The 17,355-nt window shown below is 38.1% G+C and overlaps 1 protein-coding gene across 3 annotated transcripts in view; it reads left to right on the plus strand.

Annotated features, from left to right (window-relative positions):
* Nucleotides 1-236: 236 nt before the first annotated feature.
* ADGRB3 (adhesion G protein-coupled receptor B3) overlaps nt 237-17,355 on the plus strand; it is a 629,874-nt gene continuing 612,755 nt past the window's right edge. For 2 of the 3 annotated variants that reach the window (XM_081140888.1, XM_081140890.1), the window contains exons 1-2: nt 255-982; nt 3,682-4,453. In XM_081140888.1, the coding sequence (XP_080997014.1) occupies nt 3,697-4,453 (757 nt within the window). In that variant the 5' untranslated portion in view covers nt 255-982; nt 3,682-3,696. Of the gene's footprint in view, nt 983-2,390; nt 2,558-3,681; nt 4,454-17,355 lie in introns of all 3 variants that reach the window. The other variant, XM_081140889.1, reaches the window with a different exon arrangement.

Genomic DNA, 17,355 nt, shown 5'->3' on the forward strand with positions numbered 1-17,355 from the left:
CCCCTCCCCTCCCCCTCCTCTCCCCCCCGCCGCTCCGCTCGCTCGCTCGCTCGCTCACACACCCGCCCGCGCAGTCGGGAGGCACAACTCGCGAAGCCGCGGCCGCCGCTGGCCCGCCGCCGGGCGCACAGCCTCGGTGCCGGTGCGGGCGCGGGGCGCGCGCGCGCGCCGACGAGCGCGCGGGAGGCTGCCGCGCGCGCGTGCCCCGGGGACGCGCGCCCCCCTCCCCGGCGCGCGCCCCAGGGAGAGCAAGCGCCGCGCGCGGGTGCGCACACCCGAGACCGAGCTTTACTATCTCCCTCTCGCGCCTCCGTCCTCGCCGGGCATTCAAACAGCTTTCCGACATCACCAGCCAAGGATTTTTTTTCCACCCCCCTCTCCTCGGCCGCCGTCCGTCCATCAGTACCTGTGGGGCGGGGGGGAGGAGGAGGGCGGAAAGCGGAAAGAGGAAAAGGCAAAAGCTAGAGCCTTCGGAGCCGACCGCGAACACTCCTGTAATAAACCCACCGCCCCCACGAACCTGCCTTAGCCGCCGCCGCCGCCGGCCACTTCTCGTCTCAGCGCTTTCTTTGCTTCTTGGCTTATCGATTTGTTGAGTGTGTCGGTTTGGTCAAACAAATCCTCGCTCTTAAGCCACTTGTATTTTTTTTTATTGTTTGTTTTCTTAGAGTCTCTCTTGGGGGGGCCCCCCCGACCCCGGCCCTCGGTTGGATACGGCGTCAGGCTCCGGGGTCCTGGAGGGTTGTGTGTTTTTTTGTTTTTTTTTTCTCCCACCCGTCCCCTGATTGATTTTCCCCCTGTCTTTTTGCTTTTCGTATGTGTGCATTGAAAAAAAAAAAAAATCCTAATTTTTAAAGCTGAGCCGGGGAAAATGGGCAACGGTGATTGGGACCGAAGGGGAGTCTCTCCGTCACTGTTGCTGGGACGCGTGCCTGTGCTGGTGTCTTAGAGCAAGAGCCTCCCTGCGCTTTCGGAGTGGAAGGTAAGGAGGGGGTCCCGGGTCACCTTCCCTCTGCGGGGTCGCCGCCGAGGAGCTGGCGGCTGGGCGCTCGCGGAGGGAGGACGGGCGAGCGAAAGGCTGTTGCTGGCAGCTGGAGGGCTGTGGGCGAGCCCGACTGTCTGCGTTGACTTCAACGCCGCAGTTGAAAAGTTGGGGAAGTCTGTTTTTCAAGAGATGAGCTTGGTCTGAAGGCACCGGCAGGGAGACCTAGAAAACCGGACGGTTGTGTGTGATTGGGGTAATTTTACGAGGAGAAATTTTAGGTTAAAAAGGAAGTTAAGGGGAAGCAGTGGGTCTTCTTACTGGGGAAAAATTGAGTGGAGTGATGGCGCCGTCTATGTTCGAGTAAACTAAAGTGTCACCCAGAAAATCAGTTTTGAGAATAGCTAAACTAAACGCCGGTTTGCTTCTCAGCAGGAAATAAATAAATAAATAAATAAATATAAATAAATAAATAAATAAATCCATCCTTGAGACCTCGGTGGCCAGCCCTTAGACACCCTCCACCCCTGTCTTTCATTTTTAGAAGAGGGAAATACAATTGTTTGAACATGCTCTGCAGTCCGGGGTTTTGGGGGGGGGGGGGGTGGCAGTAGAGTACAGTGATTCATTTTTGATTATTTAGAATCAAACAAGACTTCTCAACCAAAGCTTAATCATGAAAATTATAATGGGAGGACTCTCTTGAGCAGGGTTGGAAGTGAAATCAGAGCTATTTCTTCGCTCTTTCTAATCCTTGATGAGCACACAGCAATGCAGACATGCACTGCCAGATAAATGGAAGAAAAAGTACTGGATTTCATTAGGGAAAAAAATACGACCTCATTTTGAGTTACCGATTATAAAATGAAGCCCCCTTTCATGGCTGGAATTCCTAATTTAGACACTTATTGTCAAATTGGCTCTCAACGCCTACACTCTATCCTGAAGAACACTGCGCAGACCTGCATTGCCTGCAAAGTGCTACAGCAAAAAAGGAGGAAATTATTTCCAGAATGTCCTACAACTTTCCCTATTTTTTTAACCTTTAAATGCTCATTAGCTTTATTTTCTCAAGAAGAAAATGCATTTTTCATTGAGCTGTATGCTTGAAACAGAGAACACTGTTTTGATAGTCCCAGCAGTTCTGATGTTATTTTCAAGGGCTGCTATATAGAGATTTAAAGTTGAGGCTGTTTTTGCTTATATCAAGACATTGAATTTGAATTATGATCTGGACAATGCAGATCTACCTTCAGGGACTTTGGTCACTGGATTTTGTGTGCATGCGTTGGTGTGTGTTATGCAATGGGAAGGAAGAGGGTTTTATCCTTTGGTTCAGAGAGGACCCAGGCAAAGACGTGAAAACTCTTAACTATCTATATGTCTGTATGTCTGTCTCTGTTTACAGAATAGTGGAAGAGACTGCAGCCTAAAGACTTTTAAAATTAACTTGGCATCACTTTTCTCAGCTCAAAGACTAAACAAAAAAAGCAGTGTCATTTATTCTAAGAAATAACTTCTTAAAGGTTAAAGCTGAAAAAAATTCAAGTTATTTTTGGATAACAACTTACAGAGGTAAATATAACCAAGGATTACTTTATTATGCAAGGCCAAATTTTAAAAAATAAAGAAAAGAAGAGGAGGTTTGGAGCTGTTATTGGAAAGGGAGCAATTCTATAATTGAAATCTGCTAGGAAAGAAAATTCTAATGTCTTTTTATCTACCATGTGTAAATGTTAAATTATTGTAGATAACTCTAGATAAAATAGCCCTAATTGAAAAAAAAAAAATTAAAAAACTGAAGCCAGCTTAGTTATTGTGGTTCTGGGATTTTTTTTCACTGACATCACCTTTTGATACAGATACTAATACAGTGATCCACTTTATGTATCCCAAGAGGGCATGTCACATTGAAATGACTGCCTTAAATTCTGGTTCTCAGTGGTGATGTTGAACAACAAGTCTTCCCCGTGTATGTACCCACCTATGCCCTTTCTCAGATGATGTTTTTAAAATTCTGTTAATCCACATGAATGCCGGTGTTTTTGCACAGGAATTTCTCATCATTTCCCACTGTGGCCCCTGCAAAGACAAGTAGGGACATTTAGGAGAATATGTTTCATCTGTAACAAATGATCATTTATGCTTTTAAAACAGTGGCTCTCAATTATGATAATTACTTTCACATGTAAGAGGGAAAAAATGTGATGACAGCTGTTCCCAGATTATCAGATTAGATTTTTGTGATGATGTTTACTGCAGGCAGAAGGCTGGGGGAGAGAAAAGGTTGTGTAGGTTGCTTAAAAATATTTCAAAAATTTACATTTAGGCTATAATATTTAAAAACTCATGTTTTTTTCCTTTTTAAAATAGAATTATAATGCACTTGGAGTGAATCCTGGTAGATAAATTAGGGCATTCCTATTAATCTATTAAATATTTTTAAATTTAATGTAGAGAATTTGGCCATTGTGGATGACCACTTGAGGGCGCTGTTCACACAGCGACAGATAATTTCCTGACTATAAAATAAAAATTACCTGTCCTTCTTTTAAAAAGGGTTGTTTTTTTTCCCCCCTTTCTTTCTTTTTTTAAAAACTGAAATCTTGAAAACAGCTGGCTGTAATATTGGAGGAGTTTCTTTTTTTCAATGCATGTAGACTCCTACTTGCATTTTACTTTCATTGCCATTTTTACAGGCCAAATGACATAGGATGAAGGCTGTTCGTAACCTGCTGATTTATATATTTTCCACCTATCTCCTGGTTATGTTTGGATTTAATGCTGCCCAAGACTTCTGGTGTTCAACTTTGGTGAAGGGAGTCATTTATGGATCGTATTCTGTAAGTGAAATGTTTCCCAAAAACTTTACAAACTGCACTTGGACACTGGAAAATCCAGATCCAACCAAATATAGCATTTACCTGAAATTTTCCAAAAAGGACCTTAGCTGCTCTAACTTTTCCCTCCTGGCTTACCAGTTTGATCATTTTTCTCATGAAAAAATAAAGGACCTTTTAAGAAAGAATCATTCTATAATGCAACTCTGCAATTCCAAGAATGCTTTTGTTTTTCTACAATATGATAAAAATTTTATTCAGATTCGTCGGGTATTTCCAACCGACTTCCCAGGATTACAGAAAAAAGGGGAAGAAGACCAGAAATCTTTTTTTGAGTTTTTGGTATTGAACAAGGTGAGCCCAAGCCAGTTTGGTTGCCATGTATTATGCACTTGGTTGGAGAGCTGCTTAAAATCAGAAAATGGGAGAACCGAAGCATGTGGGATCATGTATACAAAATGCACCTGCCCTCAGCATTTGGGAGAGTGGGGGATCGACGACCAGTCGCTGGTTTTGTTAAATAACGTGGTCTTACCCCTGAACGAGCAGACCGAGGGCTGCCTGACCCAGGAGCTGCAAACCACCCAGGTCTGCAACCTTACCAGGGAGGCCAAGCGACCGCCCAAAGAAGGTAAGTGTCCCGCAGAGAGGGGGAGATGGAAAGAAGGGGAGGGGTGTCTGGGGATGGAGTTAAAACCTGAGGCTTCAACTCGTGGGCCTAAGTGTTGCGCCTTTAAACTCTATCATCTTTGGATTCATTTGATTTGTGATCTTTAGTGATAAAGGTCTCTTAGGCTAGTCTTAGGTTTCCATTTTTTAGAGATGGGGTGGTGAGGATAGGATAGTTCTCAGCAACATGCCTCGGAAGTGCGGGTGGAATATTCATGAGAAAAGATGGAAAACCGTGGAGACGGCTGGCCCTGGAGGCTGGCGTGGAGGGCTAGGCTGCAGCCCCTCGGGGAAGGCTGCACACACGGGCTCGCGCATGACACCTGTGACGTGGATTTGTAGCCATCCCCCCTACGCTCCAGCCCTGTAAAAAGTCCCCTTAACTTCCTCTCTCCTCTCCCTGTCCCGCTGCCTCACCCACGGCCCCTTTCCAGCCTCGGGGCTGCAGGACTAAAAGGTGACACCAAGTCAATACAGAGCAAGCCGGTTTGGGCCAAATGCCATCTTGGTCCACGTGACAAGGGTGCCCCTCTTCCCCCACGGGTCCGGGAGGTTGTGCTGCTTCGCACGCTGGATCCCGCACGCTCGCTCTCTCGGGGGTCAGGAGCACCCGCGGGAAGAGCGGGCTCTGCGGGCCCCGGGCGGCCGGGGAGGGGGCGGGACTGCACCCGCGCTGAGACCCGCGGCGCCCCCTGCGGGATCCGCGCCCCTCCCAGGCCCCGTCGGTCTGCAGGGGAGGGGGCGCGCGTCGGGGGCGAGCGAGACGGCGCTCGGTGCAGCGGAAATGCGGGGGCAGGAGAAAGTACGCGAGTGATTTATAGCCTCGCCCGACCCCCAGCGGGGGGCGAGCGGGGATGTGCGGTTGTGGATTATGTTTAATAATGCCAGAAAGCTGACACAGCTTGAGAAAATTAGTTCCCTGTTTGGGCGGTCCCCATGCGTTCCGGGACGCGGCTGAGACGGATTCGTTCTTGCGCCCCAGCCCTGCAAAAAAAGAGCGTGTTGATTTTTTATGCAGGAAATGTTTTCCGATCGCCACAAAGATCCCTGTCTGTGGACAGGGACAGCCAAGCTCCAGTCCCTCTTTCCTTACCCTCCCCCAACAGAAGTTGCCTTTGTGGCCAATATAAAATTGACACGTTGTTGAGAATTTTAAGGGTAGCCAAGGCTTTGTAAGGGGGGAGGGAAGGAGAGAAAGGCTTAACGAGCTAAAGGCGTTTTCTCTGCTGAAAGCCATTGGGGGGATGGGGAGCACGGGGGAGCGAGGGTACCAGGGGAGAAGATGGGTTAGAAGAGAGATGCAGACGAATGGCAACGAGAGGGGGTGGAAAACCTTTAAGATTTCTACAGGTCAGTGTTTCACTAACAGCTGTGACTGAAGAAAACAAAGTGGTTTTAAATTACAGGAGTTCTTTTCTCCAGTAAAAATCCCCGAGAAGCACTTGCAACTGCAGGGATGGTATTTAACACCATTTAAAACTAATTAGTGTCCCCTAGAATAAGAAGCTACAGTACACACAGAAAATGCGATGTTACAAGCTGGCTAATAAGACGATTAACGCCAGAAACTAGTTTTTATTTGTTTTATTATTGTTTGAGTAAAATTTAGCAAAATTTGTTTCTTCTGTGAGTTAAATTCTGCCATCAAACTGACAGCTGATGACAGTGGAAAGTAAATCCAGTTTCACAGCCCTTTTTGTGTGTGAATGGTAGCAGGTGACAAAAACAAAGTTGTGTGCACATTAAGCATGATTTTCAAAGATTTTGCTGGTCATGATCATGAGATGTGGGTTAAGGGTGCTGGGATTTATAGAAGTTGGACTAGATAGTCATTTGTTTTGTAAATTACTAAGAATGAGTGATTTTAGACATTAGATGTATAAATCATGTGGGAGAATGTATATAACTTTTGGCTAAGTAGCTGGCAAAATGAGAAAGGATAGACAAATAGATGATTATATTAAAATTGTTAACGGGTTAATGGAACTGAACTAGGAAAAGTTCATCTAATAGGGGAAGAATATATTTTGTATCAGTAAAATTGCACAGCCTATATTCTAAATTTGTGCTCTTTAATTGTTTAGTTATTCTGAGTCAGAAAGGTAAGGATAAGTAATTCCTGATGACATAATTGCAGCTGATGCATTTGTAAGTAATTCTTATAAAATATATAGAGCACTCCTTACCTCATTCAAAGAAGACCTTTTTGGCTATGCTGCACTGTAGGAAAGAAATGTGAAAATCTGCAGATTCTTAATTTAGTCAAATTTATGCAAAGTATATTAAATCTTAAATATTTGATATAAATAATATGTAAAATATTATGAGGTAATTATTTATACCATTTCAAATAAACTACCATATATGATATTCACATGGCTTGAGGTGAAAATTTCATATAGTTGTGCTACTCACATCTAATATTATTATAAAATGTCCTCTATATGCTAACATGTAAACCCATCTTTTAAAATGAGGTTTTAAAAATTCCATTATTATTTGATATTACTTTATGATTTCTATTTTCTATGGAAAACTAATCAAACTATCCTGTGTAATATCAAGGGAATAAATACAAGATTATTTTCCATAGTTTCCTATTCCCATTTTGTTCACCCGAATGAGTACTGACTCAGAAAACATTAAATAGTAATATTTTCCACATTTATTACATCATAGAAGTGGCACAAATTTGAAGGAAGTGTCTTACACCCAGTGGATCCAATTCCACATTGTTTTGTGTGATGCGGATGGCAAAGGTATACCAAAGGCTGAATATTTTCAATGTATCTATTGGAATTACAAAGTCATATTTAGTTAGTATTTGAGAAAACTGTGGGCTCCCAGAAATGAGATGTAAATTTTGAGATAGTATTTTTACTAAAATGTTAGTTAATATATTCATGTACTGAAGAACTTCATAGCCAGAAAACAAGAAGAAAACTATCACTTTATAGTGACAACACCAACAATTACAGATGTTATCTAGAATATGTTTTAAAAGTAAATTATGGAACTGATACTTTATTAAAGTGTTAAATTTTAGTACATTTAAATATCTTCTTATTTAAGATCACATTTGATATAGTTGAGGGTGGCATGTGATTAGAGAAACTTAGTTGTCATTCCCTAATTTTTATGTGAAATTTTGAAAATCAAGTACATCAGCAAAATGAAACCTTTTAAAATTAATAACGTCTTATTTCAGGCAGTTATTTAAAGAAACTTTATAAGGGTGTATAACTTTTTAATTTTTTTTAAAGGAAACTCAATGCTGTGTATCTGGTTTTCAGATATAAGCTTGGGGATAGATTGGCATTTATTCACAAGGTCTTTACTATGTTTCCTAGGACTCTTTTACCAAAGAGGATTTTGGACTATCTAGCTAAAATATAAAAGGTGATATAAGATCTTATTTCTTATTACTTTCCTTTAAATAATTAAAACAGTTTTGGCAGAAAAATTCTACACCAGGGTATTTAAATCACATAATAAGCCTTAATGGAACCTTTGTTTCCTACTTACATCAATGGCGCTACTTATGTGAATGGAAATTGGGATCCCTGTATGGATTCCAGGAAATCTGAACACACTCACTCATTTGTTCTTCCACTCTGCTTCTGCTAATCTTTGACATTCTACCACCCATGGGATGTCTCACTATGTGCCTGTGTGAAACCTAGCCCATGTTTGTGTATGGGTTTGTAGTATTAGGCACATGTTTGTCATCTAGAGCAATTTGTATGTATATCCATTTAAGTGTGCCCATTTCTTTCTACTTTTGCTCTTTTTCCCTCATGACTATTTCAGCTAACCTTTCCATCTTCCTTTTACTCTCCTTTAATCTTAATTCCTTTATAAATGACTGCCATGGTCCCACTCTCATCATCAGAATGTGGAACATTATACTCAGTCTATTGTTCCTTGAAGAAGCAGAGCCTGACAGTTTGCCCTGGCCCTTAGCTGGACCCCATAGCCCTTTGCACATTCTGTACTTTGGTTGTAGCATATAATATTGCAGTATATTTTTCATTTATATTTTCATCTCCTTCCACTAACTTGGGAGTTCTTCAAGTATAAAGACTGGGCCTTTGAATTGTTTAGGACAGTCTCAACAGAGCTCCAGTAAATATGGGTGAAATTAATATTAAATGAAGAAAACAAAGATCTTAATAGGAAAGATAACAATAAATTGAATATGATGAAAAGAATAAAAAGACATCATTTTGGGAAAGTAGCTCCTTTTGCTTTTTTTAGGGGAAGATGGCTACCAATTTATCTCATTTCCAAATCCATTAATGTATTATTTATACCAGCTCCTGATCACAAGGTATTATTTAATAACATTCAAAAAGAATGAAAAGAATGGAGCTACTGAGAAATAGTCTTAATTTCATATATATTTATTTTAAGATATTAATGATAAATATAACTTTCTATACATGGCTGTCTACAAAAAACTTGGTAAGAAAATTTGCCAATATCCATTTAACTGTCTTCATTTCTCTCTACATTTCTCTCTTCTGGCTCTGGCATTACTTCCACAGTAATATGACATTTCTCAAATCCTCTATTCCACAGTTTGAAGTCGAACGTATACAAACTCTTTCCAAGAAAGAGGAAGGAATATTTGCATGTCATGTTCAGTACTTCTGTTACTCACTCATGGTTATGATCCATAAATATAGTAATAGTAGAATGTTACCAGAATTGTAGGCCTGGCCAAGGAATGCCATAATTTTTACTGTTTGCTATTTCAGAATTTTGTCAATTTAGGAAGCAGCTCATATATGTACTATTTAATGAAACAGAAGTCCTTTACATGGCAACATATTTTTTGTCGATGCTAAATTAAAATATTAACATGAAAATTGGTCTGTGTATGTATGTGTGGCGTGCATGCATACATGTGCCAAGATGTATGTTTTGGTGGGTTTTTATGATGGCCATACATAAGTGTGCTGCAGGTTAATTTCTTCCAAAATTGAGATGGGAATTTTACTTTACTTTGAATGTAGCTTCATGCATTTCTTTATTTAGTTCATTTCCTAATAGGAGAAATTCTATTCTTAATTGAATACTTTTATAAAATATAGTATTCTTTAGAATAAGTCTGGTATATATTACCTATAATAGTCATCTGGCCTTTGCATCTGAAATCAATGTTCATTCAAAACTGAACTTTTTTGATCAAAAAAGTAACTTTTCTTACTTTTAAAAAATGTCATGTGCTGGGCTTTAAGATCCTAACCAGAGAGAGCTGAGTTTGAATCTGCTCTTCTACATCATAACTGTGTTGTTCTGTATTACTACTTTTCCCTACTCAGGCTAGGTTAGTAATGCTTATTCCTCAGGATACAGGAGAAAACAGGAAATGACATCATGTATTTTAAAAAATGATAAAATTAATGGCTTGGAATATCTTAGTTCTTTTCAGTCCTATGGAAGTGTTTTCCCAATTCAGTTAACTAATAAAAATCAGAGAGGCATTTAGTTTTTCTAAGTGTATCACATCATTGAAATGAAAGGCTTATTTTCCTGTAGGGTATATTTGGTTCCCCAAAGTGACTCAGCCACCTTGTAGTATCTTTGAGCTTGACTGAGCTTGACTCATCTTCATTCTTCAGTAATAGAGTGTTGTATAGTAAATGAGATTGCACATGAAGAATGCTTAGTCCTAGTTATATTAGGCCCTCAATTCAGTTTTTGAAACCTTTTTTTTAATCTTCTGATTATAAATGATAGAGAATTGATAATAAGTAATGAAGCAGATTGTCATTTAATTATTTGAACTTGTTTAGGGAAATTTAGGGGCAGTTAACAAAGGATCATTAAGCATTTGAATGTATGTCTCTTTCGTATTAAAGAAAACATAGCATCTCAATACCTTTGTGTTGACGGAGGTATGACTAATACATCAAATAGATCAAGCTAGTGGTGTGTGAGTCATCCCAGGCTGGGGACACTGTCCTTTGAATATCATTGCTGAGAGCCTGCAAAGCCATTTAAATCATACAGTTTCCAAGTATTTTACTCTTTGCTGCATTATGCAAAATTAAGTCATGTTTTGATACCTGTTTTGAAAAGGCATTATCTTGAAATGCTAGTCTATATTAAAGCATTTGAAAAAACATAGGACTTTTGGGGATTTTTTTTTTTTTTTTTACTAACTTATGATCAGTTATTATAGACTAGTGAGCCCCAAGATTCCCCCAAAGCCTTACATAGTCAGATATTGAAAATAAAACAATTTTTGTTAGTACTCATTTGAAGAGTCTTACACTTTTTAAAAAACAAAATTACAAAATGCCATTTATAAGACTTCATAAAATGCCAAAAGGTATATGTGCAATTATTTTTCAGCACTCATTTAGGAATTTTCTTCACTTGCAAAGAATAACCTAGCTACATATCTGTTAAAGTAATATATTTCTAGTTTGCACAGAAGGTGCAATAAGTAAATACATTAACATGGAGCTGTTTCAAAATTAATTGAGTGAATAGGAGTCTTTTTTGAAATCTGACATGTTTGCTGATGTTCATTTTCCCCATAACCAACCCCCATCACACATTCATATTGCTTGGAACATGCTGTTAAAAGTAAAATAATTACTCTTTGGTTTCTACCATGTTAAATGAAATAATTTACCTGCTAAGATAATTCTGGACATTATATTTTTAAATTATATCTTCTAAATAAAAAGCTTATTGGGGATTGGGAGTTATTTGGGAAAACAGAGCAAATATGTGTATGGAAAACTGATAGATCAAATTACAATATTTAGAATACAACTTAAATGCAGTTTGACATAACAAAAAGCATTAAAAGAGTTGTGGAGTCAACCAGGGAACACTACCTTGGTGAAATTACTTTTTAGAAATAAATATGGTAAGGTGGTAGAAATGTCACGAAATATTTGTTCTCAGAAATGAAATACCCAGTATGAATACTTACCTAATATGAATATAAACATAAGTATTCATACCGGGTGAGTATTATATAGTATTATTTCATGACATTTCTACTGGTTCTTCCCTTTTAAGAAAATTTTTAAAATTTGATAATTAAAAAACAATTTATACACTTGCATATCCACATAATAATAATTTATTCTCCAATAAACACATTTTTAAAGAGAAGCTCCATCTACTTATCACTACTAAGAAATAAAGTGAGGAGTTTTAATAAACATTTTATAAATTAAAAGAATACAATAAAACCTAACATTGAGGAAGTGCTTTCCAGTTTGCAAAGCTCTGTTGCACATATTGTTTTATTGGGCAATAACTGTGAGACTTGTAGTAGTTGCTCCATTGAAATATGCCAATTACATAGAATACCCTAAAGACCGTGGTTTTCCTTTCTCTAACAATTAGAATATGACTTAAATGCAGTTAGACATAGAAATTGGTTCAAATGAAAAACTGAAGAATTTCAGAATCATGGGTTTATGCTTTTTGTTTGTTTGTTTCTGGTGTACTCAAATCTGAATCACAAATTCTCAGATTTATAAGGGACGTTAGCATTATCTAGTCCAAAACTTACCTGATTGATGGAATCCCAATCTGCAAACATATGATGAGAACATTATTTCAGCTGAACATAAATCTTCTTGGAATTTATATTTAATACCATTGCTACAAAGTAAAAGAGATGCAGGCACTTAGATCTATTATTTGATAGATCTATATTTAAAAAAATTATGTGGTATCCAGCCAGGACAATAATCAGAGTATACTATGCTATACTACTTAATAGGGACTAATCTCTACAAATTAAAACTTTCATTCACTAGATTTTTGTTCTGTTTGCTATATATTATTTAAACAAATGTGATGTACGTCTCTCAAAACTATTGATTTTTAGTCTAAGATCATTACATTTAAAGAGCAGTGCGTTTCAAGTTCACTGTCTAGATTTACTAAGATGGTTTAGCAAGATCTGTCTTGGATATTCATTTCATTATAAATTTCTAGTGAAACCTGTGTTTTGGAGAAATAACATGTCTTACATTTTTTAGTTTTCTTATGGTACATTGAGAAATACTGTTGAGGGTGGGAGAAGAGTGAGGGCAGGGTCCCCGCTGTTGACAGTCACAGCTTCTGTCACTGGCAACTTGTAATAATTCTAATGTGGAAAAAGGGGCAACTTAGGAAGACAAAAATCTGTTTATATATTGTTTCCACATGAATCTGGCAAACTTCGAGCTGTGGCAGCCATTCTCTCCTTACTTCTTTAGGCCTATGGGTAGTAATGGATCCCCAGTGTTTCTACCCCAAGTGCTGTACTTCCTCTCCTTGCTTTCTCTAAGGATATCTCTGCCTTACTCTCTTCTCAAATTACCTTAATTGAGGACATCATCTGTTTCTTACTGGGACCCTGACTAATACAGGGCTGTATAATTTTGGTGGTGGGATTACTTATGAGTAAGTCCAAAACCAACATTTTAAGTTTTCATCCTTTTATTATGCTAAAAGGTCTTATATAATAATTAACCCCTTTGCAGATTGGCATATAGCCTAGCCCAAGTAAGCAGATAAAGAAATAATAATAATAATTTAAAGAACTGAGTTAAGCAAAATTAAAATCAATTGGCATTATTTAAACTTAGCTGAAATGATATTTTTTTATATTAATCCAAATTCATTATGTGTTCATCTTCATAACTTCATTGAATTTGAGGTTTCTAAGTGTTTTTCTATATTTACCTGTTGGTTTATTGATTGCTTAGCTTGTTTTTAAATTATGTACTATGTATACATTCATACATATCATATATATGTGTGTGTGTGTATATATATATATATATATATATATATATTTTTTTTTTTTTTCCCAATGTTGATGTGGCCCCAGAACATTTTAACTGGCCTGGACAGTAGAAGAAAGTTTTAGGGGTTGATAATCAAAAACAAATAATGTTATGTTGTATGTTATATAAAACATAAAATAATTCTGACATATTGAGATTTAGTTCTAAATTTATATCATAATAATGGAAATATAAAATGAAAAATGAATTTCAGTTCCTAATCTGTTTCATTTTGCATATTGATTTCACTGTCTCTCTCAAAACAAACAGAAACAAAACATACACAAACCGTATTTTTCCTTCCTTTATTTAATTTCAAAAAGAAATTGAGGCAGCTAAGTCTGACCCTATAGTTTCATAAAGAAAATTACAATTTATTTTATTTTATTTTTTTTACTTTTTCTCTTAGTCTATTTCTCTTTCACATCAAGGAAGGATCCTAAGAGGAAAAAGAAATAACTTCAAAAAAAAAAGTTAAATTTTCTCTTTTCTGAACTTCTATTATGATTTTTCGGAATACATAACAGATAACAAATATTTATTGTATACTGGATACCTTTGGAAATATTTCTTATATTGGCTACTCATAATAATTGTAATGTGGAAAAGAGGGCACCTAGGAAGACAAAAATCTGTTTATATAATTTTTCTACATAAATCTGGCAAACTGTCAAGGATCTGCTTCTCTACTGTAGACTGAGAAATTTTCGTTTATTTTGGCTTCCTAGAGAGGTCAGCTTCCTTTACAGATATGTCAGCCTGTGGTCAGCTCTCTTTGGCTGGCCTTGGTTTTATAATTTAGAGGGCAAACAGTGTCTATTTTTTAAGTGGTGCTTGAGAAATTCCCCAAGTACAATGGCCCTTTTATTCTTCAATGGTTTTACATTCAAATATGATGAAGTAAATGCTGTGGAGCCCCATTGTTCCATCTGCACCGCATAGAACATTTTAAAGCCATAGCTCAGCGCATAATATATGAAAAACCTGTTCTTTTTACAATGTATGGCTTCCTTCTGTTTAGTGGTTTCCCTGGAATTTACAGATGACCATGTTTTGGTGTTCAATTGATTACAAAGGGTATAAGTGAGTTTTACACGTAATAAATATTACATGTGCTTGCTTCTGGCCTCTGCATCCTGAGACCACAGAAACCACAGAAATAGAACAAGGAGAGTCTGGAAGCAGAATAGAAGTTAATCCACTAAGTGGTAAGAACTGATTACGGTGAAATAAATCAGTATGTGTAGGATGTGAATTAATACAACTGTTATGTCCCCTTAGCAGCAGAAGCTTTTTTCTAATAAAAGTCAATATATAAAAGAGATTTTAGAAAATGGAGCTGCTTTGGTTGTAGTGGGTGGTAGGCCTACAGCCCCACCTAATCAGTTCTCCTTTCTTCCTGTGTTCATCCCAGAGGCAACTCTGCGTGAAAAACCATTGCAGAACCATAAATCTTAGAACCTCCATGTGAAGCCACGTGATTAATTAACGTTAGAAACTTTCTTCCGTTGAGAAATGAATATTTTCAGTGTTGAGAATGTGTAAGAACTGTCACATTGTTTTTACTGCATTTTACTTAGAACAAAATTCAGAATTTTGTTCTAGGATCCTCTAGTCCACATATATCTATGCTTAATTTTTCTCCATAACCTCTTCCTCCGTATCCAACACAGTAAATGCCAGCCCTGACACCCACCCTTTGTGCAAGCCCTCAGCCTCAGCTATCCTGCTTGTCAGGCATCTTTGATGCCTCTGGGCACTGTACTATAAGCATTCTCTGTCACTTTTCTGTCATGTCTCATCTAGTCTGGTCGATATTTGCTATCTTCTTAGTGTAATGAAGCCATGCTGTGTTTAGACCAGAGATGGAACCCTACCCCTTCTCCTCTCTCTGTCACACTTATGGAGTAAGAGACCTGCTGATAACCCATCTCTAGCACCTGTCATGTAAAAGCTTCCTTCAGAGTCTTTCTGGAGTCAGGCAGCCCTGTGGCTCCATGTGACCTCCAGATGCTAATGTGCTTATTCCAGTCATACCTCTTGCTGACATACTAGTTTACCTAGAGAAATACGAATACAATTTTAGATTTTTAAAGGATTTTTAACTTTAATTGATGAATATTCAGAAGCTCTAAGTTTAAGTCTCTATAAATGTAATATATTTGGGTGATATTCATTCTGACTTTTTCCTTAATTGTTAATCTCCAAATTGTTCAGTTGCAAACTGCCAAACTAATTGAAACAAACTAAAGTTATCAGAGCAATGAAAGTAATTTGAAGTCCTTTGATTGTTCACACATAATGAATATTTACTACTGAAGACAGTTTATTAAAACAACAACAAAAAGCTTATTAGCTTTGACATTCCATAGGTATGAGTGAATAATTGAAGCGTCACTAATGCTCTTCTCCAAATAGTTCAAGCCTTCTACCATTCTGGGCACATGTAGGAACTGTGTTCCTGGACCACTTGTAGTTGGGTGGGGTCATGTGACTGTCTCTATCCAAGGAGTTGTGAGCAAAAGAGACATTCCTCACTGCTGAGCTGGATCATTTCATTGCTTGAAATGAGACCATGAAGCGTTCTACCTTTGGCCTGGAGATATGTACTTAGAAGGGGGGTTCTCTGTCAGCCTGAGTCCTTGAATGACTAAAATTAAGGGGACTCCCTGCCCCACACTCTTGCCAATCTGTGATGGTCCTGAAGCAGGAGCAAAGAACTTTTTCTGTGTTGAACCACTGGGCATTTTGGATTTGTTTTTGTCACTACCATGTAGCTTATTCTAAGTGACATAATGTCTAATTGGGGAGGACTGCGGAGTAGTTGTGTTGATTGATGGTGCCAAACGGTGCTAAAAGGCACATCTGTGATGTGTTCTGTCATTTGGCTCTAATGATGTGATAACCATTTCCATTTATGGTATTTTGGGGAGAGGAATTCACTTGCATATTCCACAATGTATTCTGGGGTGGCTGTATTTGAACTTATTACAAGCAATTATCTGTAACTCCTTTTAGGTATTATGCATCAATATGTTATTGGTTTAGCCTAATTAAAAGTAGTTGATACTAAAATAACTACCACAATTGTATATTTATATTACAAGAGACCATTCTTTCAACTTTTATTCAAAAAAGTTGCCTAGGTTTTTCAATATTTTCGAAGTTACCGAGATTAGAAAGGGTTTTGTGGTCTTTCGCTGAGCCATACTTGTCACAGAACCAAGTAGAAAATTTGCATTTTAGCATGGAAGCTATTGCTGAAAGGTATGAACTTGTCCTACTCTGTCCTTTCTTGCTCTCTTTCATCTTTCCCTCCTTCCCTCTTTTGTTCCTTTTTTTCCAGGTATATAATCTCTGACTTATATGTGTTCATCTATAGATCGAGTGTTGCAATAATTTACATAGAGTATGCTATCAGTAGATGTGTAGGTGTGGGGGTTTTTTGTAAACAAATATTTCTATGGTAGCTCATGGGGAGCTTGTAACACTTAGTAAGCACTGCTTCATTAATCTTAACAACTTTCTTGTGAGGTTAATTATGTAGCAATAATTAACCTCCCCTTTGAGTAGGTGGGCTTTTGTCTCGTTGAGAAGTATTCTTACCTCCCATGAGAGGCGGGAGGAAAATGTAGCCTGCTTTGCACATTAAACAAGCCTCTGTGAGTTACTTAGCTGGAGTGAAGAGTCCTCCCAATGTTAGTGGTGCGCTGACAAGTTTTGTTCTGCTGGGCTGTGCCTGCCCATTATTCCCCTGGCTTTCCTTTTCTCAAGAAGTTTGGGTTCTGATAAGCTCATTAATTATAAGAGACACACTCCAGAGTTCGAAAAGAAGTGCAGAGGCCATTGAGCAACTGAGAAATTAAAACAAAAGTGAAAACACTGAGTTTTGTGTTCTGAAGAAAACTCATAGATAGAATGAATTGTCAGTTCGCTGCCCACGTTTATATTTGATATGTAGGTCACACAGGTATAATAAGTACTTATCCATGAACTTGTGGCATTAAATGCTTATAGGTATTATATGCATATTTAATTTGAAATGATTAAC

Source organism: Miniopterus schreibersii (assembly GCF_964146895.1).
Source record: "Miniopterus schreibersii genome assembly, chromosome: 6".
Taxonomy (NCBI): domain Eukaryota; kingdom Metazoa; phylum Chordata; class Mammalia; order Chiroptera; family Miniopteridae; genus Miniopterus; species Miniopterus schreibersii.